Source organism: Falco rusticolus, chromosome 1 (assembly GCF_015220075.1).
Source record: "Falco rusticolus isolate bFalRus1 chromosome 1, bFalRus1.pri, whole genome shotgun sequence".
In the NCBI taxonomy this organism is placed as follows: domain Eukaryota; kingdom Metazoa; phylum Chordata; class Aves; order Falconiformes; family Falconidae; genus Falco; species Falco rusticolus.
This window is the reverse complement of record NC_051187.1, coordinates 79,400,424-79,421,878: the sequence shown is the minus strand read 5'-3', so window position 1 is coordinate 79,421,878 and position 21,455 is coordinate 79,400,424. Positions and strand designations below refer to the sequence as shown.

General features: G+C 43.1%; 1 protein-coding gene across 3 annotated transcripts; it reads left to right on the top strand.

Annotated features, from left to right (window-relative positions):
- Positions 1–4,017: 4,017 nt before the first annotated feature.
- LOC119147399 (E3 ubiquitin-protein ligase RNF4-like) lies at positions 4,018–21,267 on the top strand. 3 transcript variants are annotated; one of them, XM_037386356.1, is made up of 8 exons: positions 4,018–4,159; positions 9,015–9,179; positions 9,543–9,663; positions 10,613–10,692; positions 11,837–11,846; positions 13,184–13,349; positions 18,085–18,133; positions 18,487–21,267. In XM_037386356.1, exons 2-8 carry the CDS (start codon positions 9,171–9,173, stop codon positions 18,634–18,636), a joined length of 585 nt encoding a protein of 194 aa, XP_037242253.1. In that variant the 5' UTR covers positions 4,018–4,159; positions 9,015–9,170; the 3' UTR covers positions 18,637–21,267. The 3 variants fall into 3 exon arrangements, with proteins under 3 accessions (XP_037242253.1, XP_037242270.1, XP_037242262.1); XM_037386365.1 differs by lacking the exon at positions 4,018–4,159 and adding an exon at positions 4,261–4,298; XM_037386373.1 differs by having other exon boundaries at positions 9,015–10,274.
- Positions 21,268–21,455: the final 188 nt, after the last annotated feature.

Sequence of the window (21,455 nt, the reverse complement as noted above, 5' to 3'; positions counted from 1 at the left end):
CTGTGTTTAACAGGACCACCAGTTTCAACACCGCTTTTAGAGGATGAGGGAAGAACTGTTTAGAAGGTTTAGATGCGATGTGATAGCCTCCAGGACCAAAGTCTGGATTCAGTTGCCCAGACAGACCACCCCTCTGTTTCCAGATACAGATTTTTTTCAGTCTTTAAAAAGCTGAAGGAGAACATAACAGAATCACAGAATTGTTTAGGTTGGAAGATGGAAAAGGCATTCCTATTCTCAAGGGCTGATCAGACTGTCAAAGTAGGAGAAAGAAAAATTTAACCAATCAACCAAATTTAACCACTCAATTTCAGAAATAACGCAATTCCACCACTACTGCTTGATCTCCCTATTACCAAAATGGCCTTGGCATAAACCTTGTGACAAAGCCAAGCCCAGGATACACAATTATGAGAGAAAGGAAAAATTGTCAAAATATTTCTTTTTTACCAAAGCTCTATGTTTTAAGCACTGTTGAACCACCAGCCATTAAATGACACAGCAATGAACAGTGGTGATGCAGTGTGCCTCGAACAAAACATTGTTTGATCTCTTTAGGGAGCTGCCTCCAGAAAAAGTCAAAATTCTGTTATTCACCTAGAAGATACTTTGCCCTCTGACAATTTCTATACTGTGTAAAACAGTCTTTAAATCACAAGACTTATTCTAGGCACAAAGCCATGGAGGATATAAATCTGAATTAAAATCTGCACAGCAGTAAGATGATGTAACATATTTCTATTTTAACTCTATGCCAGTTACTAAGTGTTTAATTATGGCTATTGCAAATATTTAAATTGAAGGAGACTGTTCCTGACATTAGAGTCAGGCAGCTGCTTTTAATGCTCTCACAACATTACATTTCTCACTTTTTACTGAAGGAAGTCAAATGGAATTCTTTTGTTGCCATCTAGCTGTGAAGATCACTTCCACAATCCACAAGCTGATAAAATGTGCTGTATTTTTCATTCAAAGTAAATGCTGCAGTATTTCACAAAAGCAATGTAGGGCTCATGTTCTGTAGCAAGAGTTAAGGAACATAGGAGAGTGGAAAGAAGGAATCATAGGAGAACTACGGAGGAGAAGGAACTAAACACTGTCTAGTGGGGGATTGTAATAACTTATAACAACAAACCAGAAAAACCTGTGGTGGCAGGGAGTTTACCTTCCTTTGGGGTTCAGCATTCTGTAGCATTGTATTGCAGAACAAAGCCAAGCGGTGACTGTAACACCTTGGTTTTCCAGAAGCTAGCAATTAACTGGGCTGACAGTCATAGTCTGGAATATTGCACAGTTGAATAGTTCCTCTTAAACTTTTTGATGTGTTTTGCGTTTTGAGAATTTTTTAAAAAATAAAATCATCCTTAAGCAAATAGATAGGCAGGTGTATTTAGGTAGGTAGTATGGAAATTTTGAAATCCTATCATACTGCATGCTTTTTCCCCTGTGATGTTGGACCCAGTTTTCAAATTTCTTACTGAATTGCAATCAAGCTGACTCATAACTATTTCCTTCTGCGTATTTTCCCTGCTCTCAAATGAAAGGACTGAGGAATAGAAGAGTGAATAATCTAGCTGTTGAATTTTTACCTTCAGAAGTCACAAATAGCCATATTACTACTTTAGGATCTGATGCATGAAGTCATCTTCAGAATCAATGTTTTGAGGAATAAAAAAGAACGTGAGTCTTTTGGGAAATACATCAATATATTCCTACATTGATTTTTTTGTATCAATATAGCCTTTCAATTTTCCAGTGATGGGAGATCTTGCAACAGAATAACATTAAAAATACTACATCCTTCCTGCCAAATGTGGATAATTGATGCTGGAGGCAGCAGATGCTATCCAGAACCACTCTGCCTCTGGCCACCACAGCACCTTCTCTATTATTACCATTCCAGCAATGCAGTACACAGAAACCTGCGGTGATCCCATGCAAAGCCACCAAAAGTCTGGTAGGACTTGTTAGCATTATATTATATGAGGGTAAGAGAGCTTGGCAAAATTAGTGGTACTAAAAAGAAATCCAAGGTCACTTCAGAGAGGGTTTGCACAGCTGAAAAACCAGCAGCTCTTAATGCAGTGACCACATATTGACTGCGGCATGTGAAGTTGAGAGAAAAACAGGTTGATGCAATTGTGGCATGAGCAGTCTTGTAACTTTCTTGCTGCTTGCGTGTCCAAAGAAGGGCAACAAAGCTGGTGAAGGGTCTACAGCACAAGTCTTAGGAGGAGTAGCTGAGGGAACTGGTGTCATTTATTCTAGAGAAGAGGAGGCTCGGGGGCAGGGGTAAGGGGTGGGACATGCCACCTTATCACTCTCTACAACTACCTGAGGTTGTAGACATGTGGGTGTGGGCCTCTTCTCCCAAGTAACAAGTGCTAGAATAAGCACTTATTCTACAACAGCCTTAAGCTGTTCTAGGGGAGGTTTAGGTTGGATCTTGGGAAAAATTTCTTCACCAGAAGGGTTGTCAAGCATTGGAACAGGCTGCCCAGGCAAGGGGTAGAATCACCATCCCTGGGGCTATGTAAAAGACATGTAGGTGTGCTGCTTAGGAAGATGGTTTAGTGATGGACTTGGAAGTGCTGGGTTAGCGATTGGACTTGATGATCTTAAAGGTCTTTTCCAACCTAGATAATTCTATGATTCTACACTACAAAAGCAGCTGTAATGCCATTGGAGTCAGGTAAGCTGTGAAACAACACAGCTGTAGTCACACTGCTGTCTCAGCTGATGTCTGTGGCACAGACCATCCACAACCTAGTTAATCCATATGCACAGATAATTGAGTCAGCAATGCTTCTTCACTCATTGCACTACACAGAAACACAGGTGGATAAATAATTCATGTTTCATTCCTTTACATGAATTCATTACACTATTTACAGCCAAGAAGACAAGACTGACTCTTAAAATATCTAACAAAACAGATTTACAGAATCGGAGGTTTCACCAGTCTGATCTTAGTGCCAAAGCTGCACATGCCTGAGGTCTTGTATTTCAGTGTAAATGGCCAGACCACAAAAGGCTTCACATGCAATTGCAGTGTGACAAGGTGTAAGGACGTGCAGATTACCTGAGAAAGACCGAGGTGTTTCAGCCCTCTGATGAGCATTGGACACAGGGTGCTCACCCCTCATGTAACACAGGTGCTGCTGGGTGGCAGTTGGCTCCCTCTTCCAAATCAGCCCCTGTAATGAGGCAAAGCCCACACTCAATGACTGCCTGGCCAGGTAACCTCACCTGCCCTAGAAAGCACAGATATTTTATTATTTAAATGAAAATAAAGACACAAAGGCAGTGGGAATGGTAAGCAACAAAAATATCTAGTAAAAATTTTAAGCACTGTTCACCTAGGGGAGAAGAAGGCAAAAAAAGTCTCCAGGAAAAGCTATGAGTTTATCTACAAACAACCAAGTGGCTGCGCACAGGGCAGTAAGGTTTAGTGAAGGCCAGATGACCCCTGCACTAAGGCAGAGCAGCTAGGAAAAACCTTCTCAAACGGTGAGGCGAGGGCATCGAAACACCTCTGCAAATGTTTATAACAACTTACATAGAGCTTCTGGACTAATTATGCCACAGGCAACAGGTAACACTTTCTGAGTTCATGGCTCTGATGAGTGTTGCTCACTGCATTGCAAACCTTTCCAGAAGATTGGCAGGGGGGCTCATACACACAAACACCACCCTGCCCCGCCACAACACTGGGGAACACAGCAAAAGGACGGTAGTGCCTTAGCCAACTCTTTCAGAGTCCGTCAGGGCTAAAATAACCCTAGGACGTACAAGAAGCTCCCTCAGGTCAGGCTGCCCCGCCGTGAGGGGGCGGTGCGCCGGGGCTGGGCTGCGGCGCGCGCCCGCTCCGCCCCCCGCCGCGCGCGCAACTACAACTCCCAGCACACCCCGGAGCCCCGGGCGGAGGTGGGGCCGCTCGCCTGACGTCTTTCTAATTGACGTGCCCCGCGACCACTCGGCGAGTCGCAGCGCCGCGGTCTGCCCAATGGCGGGAGAGCGAAGGCGGGCGTTGTGCTACGCAGCCGCCGGGCCGGCTGTTGGGAGTGAGGCCGAGGGGTCGTGTCGTGCGGGTGGGAGCGGCACTGGGGCCCCCGGGCCTGCCCTGTTTTTCTGAGGTGTCTAGGGCGGTGGGCGACAGGTGAGGGGGAGAGGGAGAGGCGGAGGGGAAGGGGGAGGTAGAGGGGAAGGGGGAGGGGGAGGCTGCCGCGCCTGGCCGCGGTGGGGGAGGGGCGGGCCGGCGCAGAGGGGAGCGGGGGAAGACGAGGCTTCTTCCACCGGTGAGCGGAGCTGGGCTCTGTGCAGCTGTACCGGGCCGGCGCTGTGCTGCGCTGCCTCCTTCACTGGGGCGGGGGCGGTGACCCGGGCCCCTTCCTCCGGGTGCGGAGCGGGGCCACGGCCCTGCCTGGCGCTGCGGCGGCCCTCGGGGGATGTTTGTGGCCTGCCCTGGCTCCGCCTGGGACGCCGTGCCCCGCTCCCCTCCATCGCCGGTTCTGAATTTTGGTTTTTTATCTCCGCCGCGTTGGAGGGCTGCGGGGCCTGCGAGAGCGGCTGCTTGGCCCCCGGGTCGGCCTCGGTCGTTCCTGCCCCCACGCCGGTCGCGGCGGTGCTCCCGTGGCCGGGCGGCAGCCCCCAGCTCCGGGGCACGGGCGGGCCCGCGGCCGGGTTGTGCCTGTGCTTCCCCGAAGGCGGGCCTGGCTGGGCGGTGCGGGCTGGCTGCTCGGCCTCCTGCCTCCTCGCTGGGGCCTTGAACGGCGTCTGCTGTGAGGGCCCTTCAGAGCGTGTCCTGAAGTGGCCGAGGGAGGTAGGTGCTGGAGACGAGACGATAGCCTTCCCTCTTTCCTCAGGAGGAGCGGGGGTGGCCCGGTGCATGCGGTACAGCTGCGTGGAGTTGTTAGTCTGTCCTCCCATTTTGTATGATAGCAGGAGTGGAGGAGACGCTTCTTTCCTGCCTCAGCGTCTCCCTGACGTGAAAAGTCACCCTCTTTTTCTTTCTGTATCTGATTTTGGGACTACTGAACAAAAGCTGTAGCCTCTGTCAGAAACTTGTGCTTGTAAGAGCAATGAAGAACTTTTCTTTTGGCCTGTCGTCATTTTTTTTTTTCTTGTTTCTGAAATGGGACATCAGACTAACAAAAAGTTTTGGTCCATTTTATTAGCTTCTTTGTTTTGATTTGGGTTTTTAGTTTCGTGGGTTTTTTGTTAGTTTGTACATCTTCTTACTTGTCTATAACTGAGTGCTTGGAGCAGGCAGGCTGGTATATCTGCTTTGTAGGCGTTTATCACTCATCTTTACTCTTTATAGTGCCTTTCACCAGGCTTCTGTAGTGTGGGACTGCTTGACCTAATTTGGATAAAACATAATAGACTCATTTTCTGTTTTCACTGAAATTGGTGTAGTGCCTCTGAAAAAACAAGAATGTCTTTAAAGGTACTGGAAATACATGTGATAAGAAAGTTTTGGAAGAGTAAAATAGCAGACAACTGTTCCCTGTAATAAATTCAAGACTAGCAGTTTGTGATTGGTATGTGCATTGTTTGACCAGATTTATTATACATGGTGCATATTTGATAGAGTGGTTCCTGTTAAGAATGCAAAGAGAGGTCTTAAGAGTAGAAGTGAGAAGGAAAATCTTAAAAGCATAGTATGTTATGTTTTGACAGATAAAAATGTGTAATGTTTTTGTCATCTGTGCTGTGCACACATCAAACATTTAGATTGGCATTATCGCTTTCTTCAAGTGGTTGCTTTAGTGTATGTGTAAAGTTCAGGATGATTACGAAGTAAAGCTTTGTGTGTTAGCGAGACTTGGTAAACAAGAAGTAGACATTTTTAAGTTAATTTGCCTCAATTCATGCTAAGCATGTGGGAGACCAAGACTTTGGTAACTTCTTACACCACTCTGAAAACAGTTTGTTGTCTAGAGAATCTTTCTTTTTTTTTTTAATTTTTTAAAAATTTTAATTCAAACATGTTACACTAGGTCAACTTGAACTCAGTTGTTTATTTCTTTTATAGTGGAAAAAAATTAACAGCAGACTTAAATGATTAATATGGGCATCAGTATTCCTTTACTCCTAGTGTAAATATTCTTAACCAAAATGGCTTTATTTTTGTCAAGTATCTATCAGTACAGAGAAAGATTGGTGGGGTATAGTCCTTAAAATGCTAGAGTTAGCTAATAGAAACCTTGAACTTCGTTGTTAAGAGGACAGCAGTGTTTAAACCCTTGGGAGAGAGATATAACAGGAAAAATAACAGCTTGTGCAGAGCTCTGTGTATGAGAGAAAGGGGGAGTGACTTTCTGGTACTGTATCATCCTGCAGGGATGCAATAAAAAGTCTGTAATAAAAGCAGTCTGCTTGTTAAATTAATCTGCTAAGTTTTCACATTTTAAAAAAGTCATTTTTTTTTGCTTTTTTAAAGGATCTTAGTTCTAGAATTCTGAATTGATGTCTTGAATGCGTGTTGCTGCAAGTTTAATAGATGAGCTCGCAAACAGCTTCAGCTGCGCTATGTGGTGCTTATGGGTTGGGGCAGCGGGGTGTGAGGTTGATGCATAACTCTATTTGTATTATCCAGTCTTGGGATCTTGGTGCTGGGTTTCACAGTGACTGCTGGAGGAGGAGCATGTAGACCTTACCGTTTAATTTGGGCTATCCTGTCCTGTATAATAAATAATACTATTAAATTGAGTAGTCCTGAGCCTTTGAAAATCTTAAAGGAATTCTTACTGATGTGTATGTCTCTAAACACAGAAAAGTGGGAACTCTTCTGTTTACCTCTGTGCACTACAAACTTGATCAGTGGTGTATTCAAGAAAGTAAGCTTTGATTTATTTCTGCTACCCATTTTTACAGTTTGGGCAACTAACTTTCAACGAAGCTTCCAGAGTAAGTCAATAATGTGGAAATCTATAGCCACACAGAAGAAGTTTTCTTCTTACAAGACAAAAATATTGCTGGATTATAAGGTTCCATTCATAGTCTTAAATTCTGGCAGTCTTGATTCTCTTAATAAACATCTCTCTGGAGTTGGGTCATGTTAATACTGATGAACCTGCCTATAATGATATATTTTAAGCTGATTTTTATAGATGAGCTTCTCTATGGGTATCCATTCTCAACTTTCTTCTTCAGAAGAAGCCTCTGAAGAGGTTAGAGTCACTAGCAGCTAGAACATTTCTGTCTTATGTACTGTGTTAAGTATAAAGGAAGGCTACTGTTGATGTTGTAAGATTCTGAAAATTAAACCATCTAAATAGCAATGATGACTTCTATCACTTAGTTTAAGAAGTGACTCTGTCTTGTGTTGCCTTTGAGGTCTGATACTACATTCTCCAAGATATGTTGAAGTGATCCTATCAGTAATTGTTCCTTGTAATCTTGGTAAAAAAGTGTACGAATATTTAACGTGGGTAAGGTCATTTTAGTGTGACATCTTCAATTGTGTATTACTTTGGTAATTACACTGTGATTTTCAAGTTTAAGTTTGTGGTTGGTTCTTTTGTTGGTTGGTTGGGTTGGTTTGTTTTCTTCAGCTATAGCTGCTCTTCGACACTTAAGACACTTGTGGCCAAAGAGAATCTGTGCAACATTTATTTCATGTTTGGAGTCATCCCAGGTGCTTGCTCCCCCTATATTTTTAACGTTTTCTAAAGATACTTTGTCAACACACTATTGCAGTGAGTTGTATTCGGTGTTAAAAACACCCAGTCTTGTGAAACCTTCTGTATGTTTTACATATGAAACTGTGCTGTTAGGTGAACACGTTGGACTTGATTTTTTGCTGTCTTCCAGCAACGTAGATCCATCAGCGTATCAGGTTACTCTAAAAGCTTCTGTCTAAAATTGATGACTGGCATATTGTGTTGCTTAAAACTGCATAAATAAATCTTTGGGCTTAGTAAAAGTATCAAACTTTTATTGTAAGGATTTTTTTGATGTTTTTTGTTTTGGTAGTCACGATTCAGTGTTAGTGGGTCTTTTAAAGTGATTTAAGAAATACAGAGAGAAAATATAAAAGGGAAAAAAAATTGCTCAGGCTTCCTTGAACTCAAGGTTATGCTTGACTACCAGTGCCATTTCATCCCACTGTGTGGTCTCGCTGTTTCTTAATCTGAGAATAGGTTAATTGAGTGTGTGCTGGTCTTTGCAGCATAGATCAAGGTCAGTATTGGGAAGAGAGTTCTGCAGCTCTTAATTGTTATCAGAGAAGAACACAGTTACATTTATGGCCTTTGTGTTCTTTACTGATTTCTTGTATGTAATTTTACGTAATAAAATGTAATTTTTTTTTTCCCCTGGGGTTTCCACTGTTGGTCCCTGCCCCACCCCCACCCCAGCTATTCATTGTGTGTTGGACACATGATAATTGCAGCATGAGCAAGCTTTAAGATGTGAACTTCAGTACTGTACCAGCTACTCATAAACACCTTAATGCTTTCCAGTTCTTTTCACTTAGCCGTTCGCTGTCGTATGCATTGGGGCATGCACACCTACAGTTACCATAGAGTAACTACTGTAAACTTCTATTCTCTTGCCGATCCATGAGTAAGGCTCAAGTGAAATTTCTCTGCTCCACATGCTTTAGAATCCCCTCAAGAAGTTGTTCACCTCCCACCTGTTGGAATCTGGAGATTGGTTGGAGAAGAGAACTGCATATTTGGAATTCTTTCTTCTTTGAAGATTGCTGCTTAGGACACAATTTCCAGTGATTCCTGCCCACACACAAACGTTGCCCTGAGCATCAATTGGTTGCTTTTCAGTTAATGGGGATTTCTTAGCATTTTTCTCGTTTGCTAACAAACTGGTTTATCTTGGTGTTTAGTTTAGGAAATGGATGAGAATACCTAAGGCTCGGGTGCCAAACCCTGGGACTTGCCCTCTGTTTTTGGACAGAAACTGGTGGTTCAGAACTGGGAATCTGGGAGAGGGGGTGTACTTAAGAGAACGGGCATTACAGGCAGGTAATCTTCTCTCTCCTTTTCTTACAGGTTTGGAAGAACACTGTTCTCAGAGCCTGTGAAATCTGGACTCTTTTAACGGTGTGCTACCTGAAGGAATGTAAGGATTTGCTACTTGGTGCTTCCTTGCAGTTACTCTTGTGGCATTTGTACCTCTCTTTCTGTGGTTTTAGGCCAAGAAGCGCTATGAGCACAGTAAGTATTTTACTGCGCAATGCAGACCTGATTCTTAAAAGGCATTGTTAGTGGTACCTCTGTAAATGTTTTTAAGAGTTTGTAATAATTACACTGGAACACTAGTGTAATAAAAAATCGTGTAACTTGGTGTTCTGCGATACTCAAGACTTTTGACTTCTTGACCGGTAAGAGGTCTGGGGTGATGTCTTTCCCTGGATGTGATGCTTTGGGTAGGAGTGACCCAGAGCACCGTTCAAGGCATGTTCCGGCCTTTCCGGGGAGTGTGTTGTGTATCCTTGTGTGCTTTCATTGGTGGTGCAAAGATGAGGGCCACATTAACATTACTCCCAAAGAAGAAGCGAAGGTTTTTTTCTCTCTTAGACTCAACGCAAGCGCCGTGGAGGAGCAGTTAATTCTAGGCAAGCTCGGAAACAGAGCAGGCTGGCAGCTTCTACTGCAGAAATGGCTTCAGAAGCAGAGCCAATAGAACTTGAAGAAAGTGGTAAGCTTTTGTTTTAACTTGGTAAGAGCATAAACTGCTTCTGGAAGGTTGGGGTCCCAGTTCACCTGTGTCTTTGCAGTTTCTGGGCCTTTTGCTGGGGAGGAAAGGACACGTCTGGTTTTAGAGAGCATCTCGTATGGCATCTATGGACAGCAAGCTTGCTAGACTACTGTTTTGGTTTATTAGTAAGATGCGATGCATTCAGTGCTGTTGATAAATGAATTGTGTATGAGCGGTCCTCAGGTGCTGCTCAGACATCTGAATGTCTGGGCTGACTAGCTGGGAGTTCCTGCAGCTGCTGCTGCAGATAGTAGTAACTTCTGCAGTGTTTGGGAACTCCCAAGTTTTAAGAAGATAATTAAAAGTTTGTCATCAGTCATGCCCCGTCCCTCAAGGGAGTGGCATTACTTGGTTAGTATGGTTTTACAAAAAATATCAGAATGTAAAAAGCCTCCTTGACCTTCTAGATAGATATTTAAATTGCCTTCTGAAGCTATAGGAGGGGTTAAAGTAACCATTGGTCTCTGGGTGATTACACGGCGCTCTGTTCTTGCTGTGCATTTGACTATGAGAGTTTGGAGGCGACATGAGATGGGAACATTCACAGCATGGTACTGTAAAAGTATTACGTTCTATATGTTTTGTTCTGTGTGATAAATATTCTCCTATGTTAGATGAATTATCTGGTGCTGTGTAGCTCCTGCAAGCTGTTGTCATACACCTGAACTGTCTGAGGGGTTCAGCTACTGTTCCTCTTGCATTGCACGTTGCAGAAGACTGGGGTGGTGATGTTTTAGGTGGATTCTTGAGGGGTTGAGTGAAATGCTGGATACGTTTCAGTAGAGAAGAGGGATAGAGCCATGCTGAATCACACCTCAGCCAGTTTGATAGTGGGAGGCAGTTTTATTCCTCTGCAATCTGATCTCGATTCTAATGTTCTGTTTTTAAGCTGGTGAAGAAGTAGTAGATCTCACATGTGAATCTTCTGATCCTGTAGTTGTTGATCTAACTCGCAATGATTCTGTTGTGGTAAGTAGCAAATGGCACACTTACCTAAATATTGTATTCAAGAGACTTTTCTGATGTGCTCCCTGATACAATCTGGCTTTAAGGGTAAATTTTAAGTTCAGAGCTAACTTCTCAGTGCTTGAAAGCCATGTGTTCCAGGTCAACACAGAAGCTGCTCTGGAAATGCACTTGCAGTTAATGAGAGGGTAATCTGAAATGACTTATTGCTGTAAGATTTGGGGAAAATGCACACCAGTCATGGCTAATGTCACATAAGGAGGTGCAATTTAAAGTTGGAGCTATGATAGGTATATCAAAGATGTAGGCCAATGATTTGAAAAAGAAGTGAAGGAGGTAAGTCTTTATTGCACAAATACGAAGTCTTTAGCTGCAATGTCAGTTTAAGGTATTCCTGTTGCAGAGGTGCCAAGCGTAACTGTAGCTGACCACAGTACAAACTGGTTCAGTTTATTACTCCAAGAAGCCTCAGAAAAGTCCACTTTTCCTTACTGCTGTTCTTAAAGCTAGCATAGTGTTCAGTCCAGTCCAGAGTGTCCTCCATGAACCTCAGTTTTGGGATGCCCCTGCAGCTGTGCAAAGCAGGAACAAGCGGCAGGTATAACATTGGGGTTGTTTCCTGCTGGGACTGTTCCCAAGCCTTGGCGAGGGCAACGCCTCAAGCTTTACGGCACAACCTGCATTGCCCCAGCTCTAGTTCTGCCAAAGACAGGACAGCGGGTTTGGCTTTTGTATTTTTTTTTCTTCAGCACCGTTGTTAAAATATTTAGTGTTTATGGCTATAACACCTGAATTTGCCTGTTTTGCGGAGAAAGAGGGAAAGAATCTCCTCCAGCCTCAATCAAATCAGGGTACTGAAAGTGGGGAGCGGGGAGGAGGGCGTTCTGGAGATTGTCAGCTGCCTCCATTACTACCCCTGTGTAGCGGTGTGCGCAGAGCCAGAAGTGACCACTTCCATGTTTCTAGAGCAGCAGCTGATGTGTTCCTGCCGTTAACACTCTAATGAAAAGGAGACTGACATCCTGCCACTCTGGGCTTGTTTTGTGGTGATTGCTTAGCTTACCTGGTGTATCTGTAACGCTAGGGCTGCACACCGAAGTCTAATTGTGTTTTCTTTTCTCTCCCTTCCCGTGTGCGCTGATGCAAGATTGTTGAAGGTGAGTTGACGCTTTACAATTGATAATAGAGTTGTCTTAAGCTTAAGGTTTTCTTTTTGGCTTTTCCAACAAACGTGAGCAGCCTGGGTTGAAACTGTGTTTACCCAGTTTCAAGGGAAAGGAAAGAAAGTATCTGGCCAGTCTCTTAGAGAATGGATCCAGTCTGTGTTTGATAGTTGCTATCAGAGCTTGTAGGAAGTTATCTGAAATACAGTGCATCAAAGCTGCTCAAAATGTGTGTTCTTACTTTCCAGATACTGTAAGCCCAAAGTTGATAATAATTTTAATTAGCACTGGAATATCTGCTTTGAATAAGAAAATGCTGAAAGGGTTTTGAAGCCAGTGTTGTGGTGAAGGAACTAGAAAAGGAAGTTACTTGTGGTCATAGTATTCACTTCCATGATCTAGTCTAACATGCCTGAGATTTTGTAATGAGAAGTATTGACTGTGGGTATTTATTTATTTTTTGCTTTAGGTGTTTTACAATAGTTATAGGTATAAAGAAGTTCATCCTTTAGACCTTTCAGACCTTGTTCTGATTATAATAACTTACTAATAGATATCAGACATCTGCTTATTTAGAATGTAATGTGTTCTGTGCTCCGAATGAAGCAAGTGCAAGTAATAAATACTTGCAGTAAATGTTGTAGCTGAGTACTTATGCAGGAAGGAACTTTAATTTTGTGGCTATTTATGTAATTGATTAATGTTTTAATGTACACTGGACTTGCAGAGATAACTATTGCATACAGTTTGTAATTGTTAAAAAGCAGACAGCTGTTCTTTAACCTTTGGACGTTACAGACCAAGCAATTAAATATTTTTTCAACTGCTTTTACTTTGGGCAGTATAACTCAGTTTTCAGTTTACCTTAACTCAACAGGAAGATGATGAAAATGTCAAAGGAGACACTGCTCGAAGTATTTTTATAATTTCCAAGTACTCTTTTAAAAAGACTCATTTTATAGAAACTGCCTTTGAGTGGGGACATTTGGTTTAACACAGACAAAAAGAGTGGAACAGTTCAGCATCATATGTGGATAGATCAGTGAGGAACCAGAACAGTTCCGTAACTTTCATTTTTAGGTTTAAGTATCCGTTCCATCACTTCTGAAACTTTGTGAACAAAGAACTCTGTGTATTACCAGGTCTTTTTATTGTGTATGTGCTACCTTGCCAGGCTACTACTAAATGTAACTTCAGTCCTCTCTGTCTCTCTTGTGTCACACAGACATATATTTGAACTGTCACAGACTGCTTATAATCATGCCTTTCAAGGATAGTTCCAGGGGGAGGGGGAGAGACATATATTATATCTTCACTTACCTAAATTACAGAGAATCAGCGACAAGGGAGAAATCTTAGACTAAGAAGCCAGCGACAGTCAGACAGCTGTGTACTGAGTAGCGATGATGAAGATGAAACTAGAGACAATGATGTGTATGTGACAGATAAAGTATCTCGAGAATTGGGACCACTGGAAGATGAAACTGCAAGTTCAAAGTATGTATGCCTTATGATCTACCATACATTGAATTTTCCTTTTCTTATACATAGAGGACTAAGTTATCGCTATAGCCTGGCTTATCTGGGAAGTCTTAATTTACTCTGGTCAGTTCTCTCTTTCAATGAGTACAATGTCACATTTTGCATAATGAGCGAGTAATACTGTTTGCACTTCAGGATAAAAAGGCAGCTTAAGACAGATGTAGAGCTTTAAATACAACCTTAGGATGAGTGTTGGAGTACTGCAAGGAAGGAGGATTAGTTGCAGGGCATAGCTCATAATTATTACGTTTACGTTTTATGCAAAACTCTAGGAGCGATGTTAGATATGGATATATATTCATTGGTGTCAATGAGGCTTGGTTTTGTGTGACCGGCAGGCAGCAGCCTGGCAAATTCCACTAAAAAATATTACTCAATCACTGGTTTTCTATACACTGTGCCAGTTAACTGCCTTTTCTCTGAGTGGTAACCGTTCTTCCCAAGGTATACTTGTAAGGCAGTTATGGAGGTAATATTGTTATTGACAGATTTTATTCTGTTGCATGTACCTCATAGGGCTCTGTGTTTGCATGTGAGATGGCAGTGTGTCACTGTTCAGGTCAAGGGCTTGCACAGTGAAGACCCCATTTTGCAGAGAAACAGTAAACTCCAGCTGTTCAGATGGGAGTTTTATGTTAAGAATGTTAAGAAATACAGTGAATTTAACTAATAAGGTGTCTGTGTGACTAAGGAAGACAAAGTACATTAGAATTGTGGTATAAGCATTTTGTAAGTCGAGGAGGGGAGAAGAATACAGGTTTTAATAAAGCTGGTGTGCTTTGAGCCTTTTAGGTGACCTGAAGGCAATGTAGGCAGACAACTTGGGTATGGAAATTTTGGGTGTCAGGTCTTAAATATGCCACTTAAAGGGTTTATACTGTTCTGAAATATAGTGGATTTTGCCAGTGGATTTGTAGATTCTTAAGTTTTGCCTGTTGAGTATGTAGGTGAACAAATCCTGCTAGTTAATATAAAAATTAATGTTTTCTTCCTCAATCTCAACCTCCTCTATTAAAGAGTGTGTGTCATGGTTTAATCCCGGCTCGCAACCGAGCACCACACAGCTGCTTGCTCACTCCCCCCCACCTAGAGGGATGGGAAGGAGGATTGGAAAGGAATCTCAACCCTTGAGTTTTACATAAGAACAACTTAATAGGTAAAGCAAAAAGCTGCGCACGCAAGCAAAGCAAAGTAAGGAATTCATTCACCACTTCCCATGGGCAGGCAGGTGTTCGGCCATCCCCAGGGAAGCTGGGCTCCATCATGCGTGACAGTTAACTTGGGAAGACAAATGCCATAATGCCAGATGTCCCCCCCCTTCTTTCTTCCCCTAGTTTATATACTCAGCATATGGTATGGAATGCCTCTTTGGCCAGCTTGGGTGACCTGTCCTGGCTGTGTCCCCTCCCGGTTTCCTGTGCCCAAGGAACTGAAAAGTCCTTGACTTAGTATAAACCTTACCCAGCAACAACTGAAAACATCAGTGTCTTATCAACATTGTTCTCACATCATAGCCAAAACACAGCACTGTACTAACTGCTAAGAAGAAAATTAACTCTATCCCAGCTGCAACCAGGACAGTGTCCACCCCTTATTTCATACTATTTAAGTCATGCCACGCTTTCCAGTACACCCTCATTAACCACCGTCAGTCTTCCCATCTTTTGACATAGACTAGGGGAATGATGTCTGTGTATTATGTACCACCACTGTCAAAATGTCTATAAAATGTCCACTGAGTTAATTTAGTCCGTGAACACGATCTCTTACGGTGGTCTCTCAGGAAAAGAGAGGTTGTGTGGGGTTATCAGGCATCAGCTCAGGTCACTGTTGCACTTGCACTGCTTTTTGTAAGGCTTGTCCTCCAGTGGTTCTGGTGGTTGCTGCTATAGTAATTCCTATAACATGAAACTCAGATCATGAGTTACAACAATTTAAAGGTATATCCATTACAGTCTCCACCCTGGACCCTTTGGACCACTCCGTAGGGTTTAACACTGCAATGAACTCCTCCCCTTGCCCCTGCTCCGGCTTGGAGTTATCCACAGACTGCAGCAGGCTCTCCAGGGGTATACCTGTTGCAGCATAGACACATCCACAGTCCTTAGAGGTGCCCTGTTCCAACATGGCCTTATCCATGGGCCATTACCATAGACCTGCTCCAACGTGGCCTTACCCACAGCCACAGTCCCTTCGGAAGTAAATCAGCTCCAGCATGGCCTTATCCCTGGCTGCCTCCAGGGCTGTTCCTGCTCTGTCGTGGGCTTATCCATGGCCACACACTTTGAGATGCTCCAGCATGACCTCATGCATAGCCAGTGATGCTTCAAGATGTACCTACTGCAGCACAGACTTATCTGCAGCCACAGATGCTTCAAGGTGTCCCTTCTCCAACATGGACTTGTCCTTGAGCCACAGTTTCTTCAGAGGCATACCTGCTGCAGCACAGACATAACCATGGCCACAGACACTCCAAGATATATCTACTCAGACATGGACTTATTCACGGCTACAGGGTCTTTGGGGTGTCCTGCTCCCACGTGAACTCATCCATAGGTCACAGTCCTTTTGACCGAAGTTCACACTGGAGTTTCAGCCTGTCTGGTACAGCAGCACAGAAACAGCAGCGATGCCCTGGCCATCTGCCAGCCCCGGAGCATAGCCATTGCTGTTATCAGAATGTTCCTGGGCACAGCACAGTGTGATGATAAAGCAGTACAGCAAGCAGCAAAAGCAAGAAGCAGCCACTAACAAGTACTAGACTAACATACGTTAAGGCAAGCAAGCCCCATGGTAAGCACAGAAACCTGCCCCTTCATAGCTAAACAGAAATAACAGCTATAAATTCGAACTAGCGCATTCCAATCAAATATGTTGTTATCTCGAACCTGCGTTGGGCACCAAAAAGGACTGTTGTGGTTTAACCCCAGCCGGCAACCAAGCACCACACAGCTGCTTGCTCACTCTCCCCCACCCACAGAGATGAGAAGGAGGATTGGAAAGGAATGTAAAACTCAAGGGTTGAGGTAAGAACAATTTAATAGGTAAAGCAAAAAGCTGCGCACGCAAGCAAAGCAAAGTAAGGAATTCATTCACCACTTCCCATGGGCAGGCAGGTGTTCGGCCATCCCCAGGGAAGCTGGGCTCCATCATGCGTGACAGTTAACTTGGGAAGACAAATGCCATAATGCCAGATGTCCCCCCCCTTCTTTCTTCCCCTAGTTTCTATACTCAGCATGACAGTATATGGTATGGAATGCCTCTTTGGCCAGCTTGGGTGACCTGTCCTGGCTGTGTCCCCTCCCAGTTTCCTGTGCCCAAGGAACTGAGAAGTCCTTGACTTAGTATAAACCTTACCCAGCAACAACTGAAAACATCAGTGTCTTATCAACATTGTTCTCACATCATAGCCAAAACACAGCACTGTACTAACTGCTAAGAAGAAAATTAACTCTATCCCGGCTGCAACCAGGACAGGGTGCCTTCCTGCACTGTTAAGATGAGGCTAAAACATCTCAGTGCTGCAGCATTTAATATTGACAAAAAGATACTAATGCTGGAGATTGCCACAGCACCGTCTACAGCATTACTCTATAGTGGCAGACTACTCTTGCTTATATGAAGGTTATAATCAATTGTAATTAGTTACTGAGTTGGTATTATGGCTGCTGCATGAAGAATTTGAGTATAAAAATAAATGGGAGAATTGAGTTATATTATGTATGTGAAACTAGAGGTAGATATTAGTAGTGCTCATAGCCTTTATCCCGTAGTCTTAAATTCAAGCAATCTCATGCTTTCTATTACTGTTTAGTTAATAAATTATAAACTTCCTTAGAATGGGTGGTGACATAATAAAGCAAAAATATATATATTTTGACATATGTCATAGTAAAGTTCATGGTAAAGAAAAATGAAAGCACCTTACTGTTGTCATTTAAAATAGAGATGAATTTGTGAATAAAAGTGGCAGGAGCCTGTTCATTTTTCTGATAAAGAATATTATTCAGCACTCAACATACCAGATATCTCTTTACACAGAATAGCTATGTTTTCAGTAAGTGTTTGTGCAATACAGCTTTCCTGGAGGACGAAGGCAGGAGAGGTACATCTGTAACCATAGCTTGGTAACAGGATGCAAGTTGATTTTCCTTCTCTGAACTAGAAATTTATTTTTTAATATTTCTTATGTTGGTGTGTTCCTGCCCTACATCATATAAAGGAGTTCTTGGCACGAATATGTTGCTGGGCAGGGATGTTATGATAACTAGAGTTAGGGGGTGATTTAATTTCTGACCGCCTCCTTCACTTGTAGATTAGGGAGGTTCCGAAGGACAGCTCGATGCTTTTCTTACAAGATTCTTATGACCTGCTGAAGAGGCATAGTGCCCTGCGTGTGCTGCACGGTGCTGTAGGTGGCTGTTAGTTGTAGTACTAGGGCAGGGTGGCTCACTGCACCTTCCCCCGGGTGAAAGCCAAGAGAGTTTCCTTGAGGTGAGGCAGCCCCTGCCTGCTTATTCAAGGCAACAGACTGGGAGAGGTGGAAGTACGCAGGGATCTTCAGACGGGACGCGCCCACGGCTCGTCTGTGCAGTCAGGTGATTACATGACGTTTTATGTATCGGTAACCCTCGATGCACGGTGAAATTAATGGATGCATGTTCTTTCTGGTTTTGTTCTCTACCGCAAGGCCGTCTGGTACCGTTAGCTGTCCGATTTGCATGGATGGCTACTCAGAGGTAAGGATCAGTGTGTTGTCGTCGTTTCTTTGTTGTCGGAGGGAGAAGGGGGCAGAAGGTGAGCTGCGCGACTCTGTTGGGTTCCGTGGGATGCTGCGGGCGGCTGGCTTCAAGTGCAGAGCTCGGCTTGACGGTGAAACTCGGTTGTAACTCCAAAAGTAATTTCTTAGTGGCGTACGTAGAGGGAGAAACACTTCCCAAGGTGGCACTGAGAGAGAGAGCTCTGGGTTCCGTATTACGATAGTGGCAGCGTACCGATTCCAGATACTTTGGGGGCTGTGTGCCTGGTGCCAGCAGACCAGCCGAGTTGAATTCTTTGCTCCAAGTCCCTGTTGCGGTTTCTTTTGTTCCAGATTGTGCAAAGCGGGCGACTGATTGTGTCAACCAAGTGCGGCCACGTCTTCTGCAGTCAGTGCCTCCGTGATTCCCTTAGGAATGCCAGCTCTTGCCCAACCTGCAGGAAGAAACTCACTCACAGACAGTATCATCCCATTTATATATGAGTGCTTCTCTATTCTCAGGACAGACTCAACTGGATTTTTGGGGAAAATGTCATGTTTTCAGTGCTCTGAAGATTTAAAGAGCAGCAGGTTGTGCACACATCCAAATAAAACTGATGTTTTTGGAGAATAACTTGTGCGTATACAGACAGCTTTTCTATGGTCCAAGCTGCTTCTTGTTACATCCCTGGTTAGAATGTTGAATTTGTGACTGTTTCTAAAGTAGACCAGCAGCCTGTATCAGAAAGGAAGCAGCTAATCCATTTCCTTCTCCTTTTCTAACGCTTAAATAAGAGGGGCCTGATTATTTTGTTGTTTCTTACTCTTTAAGTTATTCCCACCTTGCATACAGATACGGAGTAGCTACCTTTCCAAATGTAGATGAGCAATTTGCTGTTTTGTGACACTTTACAGTTTTTATGCCAGAAGAAGCTCACGACTATTGCTTTGTGCTCTGCCATCTTTGCCCAAGTAGAGTTAAGTTCCGCAGTGATGGATTGTTTTGTCGTAAATCTATATTAAATTGACAGCCAAGGTCATGCAATAAAATAACCTGCTGTTCACCAGCAATCAGGTGTTTTAAGCAGAAGGCTTGAACATGTAGATGTCTTTATGAACTCCATGAGATCTAAAGTACATTGACAAATTGCAACATGTACAATGTGAAAACACTGCTTCGAATGTTTTAACTGTCAAGATTTCCTGTGTTTGTATCACAACATTGAATTTCCTTTCTCATATGATGAGATGACTCTTGGGTTTACTACTCTTCCGTAGCGCTCTCTCCTGATGACTAAGGAGCCATAGTCTTCTCTGGGCTTGCTAGTGGTGAATAAGTAGCAAACTGTGTGCTGTCCTCTTGTCAGCTGAATACCAAACTGCCTACAGATCTTGTTACTGTATCAAGTGTATCCAGCCTAGTGCTTAAAAGTTCAGTGCATTTGTTTTGCTCTTTCTTCTGTTCTACTGACACCTGACCGGTTTTAGCCTGATGGATAGGACTAAAAAATAATTGTGTTGCCATGGAGTTAGGTCACAGAGCCTTTAAAAGGTGTTTGATAGCACTCTTGTCTTGGCCGCTTTTTGAGAGCAAAGTTTAATCTCACTTTGCCCTGAGGGTTGTCCAGCTTTCCTGATATATGCTTTATTAAACAAGAAGATAAGTTAGATGCATGTCCTGAGACAATTCCTTTGTTTAAGCAAGGCAATAATACACAGGTTTCTGGACTGTTCCCCAGTCACTGTTCTGTTTTTTCCAAGACTGAGTTGTACGTGTCTGCTTTAAACCTGTAACAGCTAAAAGCCTGCTGGCTGATGTGGAATCCCAGATGAGCTGACACAAACAGGATTATAGTAATTAAATATAGTTGAGATGATTAAAATCAGTGTTTCATGATCTACATCTGCAGCAGCCACATCTATAAAAAAGTCCAAAAGTAAATGATTAGAGGCACCATTCTGTACTCCTGGTGCAGCACAATTGTTGGATGTGTTTAGTGAACATAAATATCTGATGTGTCTTTGCTAACCTGTCCTAGGGATCTGTAGGAAGCCTTTAATTGAAGCAGCTCTTCTAATTAGCTGTCTCAAGTTCTTAATTGAAGATTGCAACCCGGAAGTAAAGGGGTTTTTATTAGGATGTTTAGGGATGTATCTGGATGTAGCAATACAGAGTCTTGTTCCATAAAGGCTAGCTTCAGGAATGCAATACCTTCCCCTCCGTGGCTTGGAATAGCTTTGGTTCAGCACTGTTACCAGGAATATGCCGTTTCTGCAGAGTGCTACTATGGTAACTGCTAAAAAGTTACACGTGTTTAGTTACCGTCTGCTCCCATTGAATATAAACTACAAACAGTTGTCTTAGGATAGTGCAGTGGTGACAACAGCTGGCATTTGTGTCCCAAAAAGCAGATAATCGATGAAACAATTCTAAAGATGCTTAAAGCATGAATTGCCTAAAGAGAAGCAGCCCACCATTAAAACTGTCAAGAATAGTTATGGGCCACAGGAACACCTTTCTTCCACTAGCTTAACAAAGAAAAAATGAAATAAAAGGCCAGTTTTCCTTGGTGGCTACTGTACGAGAAGGATGATCAGAAGAGGATTGAAGGGATTACCTATGGGGATGTGGGTGTCACGCATCTTTGCATCTTTCAGAGTGTACTAGCCATAGCCTAAAATGACTTTGCACAACTCCCTCCATGTAAATATTACTTTATAGTTAGTGTCTCAATAAACAGATCTAATTGAAATTTAGATATCACAAACTATAAAATATTGAACAAAAACTTTTTTAGCTTTTGTGTACCCTGTGAAGTGCCACAAATTTTGTGCATCTCAAAATGAATTTTAAGTCTCAGTACATGGGAAAACACTAAACTGAGTTACATGGGTTTTTTTGAAGGGGAAAATAAACAACAAACAGTATATTTGAGTTCCAGTGATGTTTCACTTTGCCAGAACTGATAGATAATATAAAGATTTTTTTCATTATGTAAATGTATGTCTTGTATATAGCTCAATTTTCCCTGTATTTAACTGTATTCATGTCTGTCTGTCCCATCTATGTTGGACTCTGCTGGCAGGCAAACCATTCTTTTAACAGTTGGAAATAAAAACTATCAATTTGATCAATCGGAAGCACTCATTTTTCTAATCCCATCCCATTGGTGGGGGGTGGGAGGGCTGGCACAGAGGTCCTAAATCCCCAAACCTTTTGGTTCTTTTGGCCAGTGTGTGTTGTATGGGGAGCAGGAGGAAGGTGCTGCCTGGGAGGTGAGTGATGGGGGGGGGGGGGGGGATGCCGTGCTGCTCGGGGCTGG

Excerpts from the sequence above, each read along its gene's own strand:
- LOC119147399 (XM_037386356.1), top strand. Across the intron at positions 9,664-10,612 it reads AATAGAACTTGAAGAAAGTG|CTGGTGAAGAAGTAGTAGAT; the intron begins GTAAGCTTTTGT and ends TCTGTTTTTAAG. Across the intron at positions 13,350-18,084 it reads GATGAAACTGCAAGTTCAAA|GCCGTCTGGTACCGTTAGCT; the intron begins GTATGTATGCCT and ends CTCTACCGCAAG.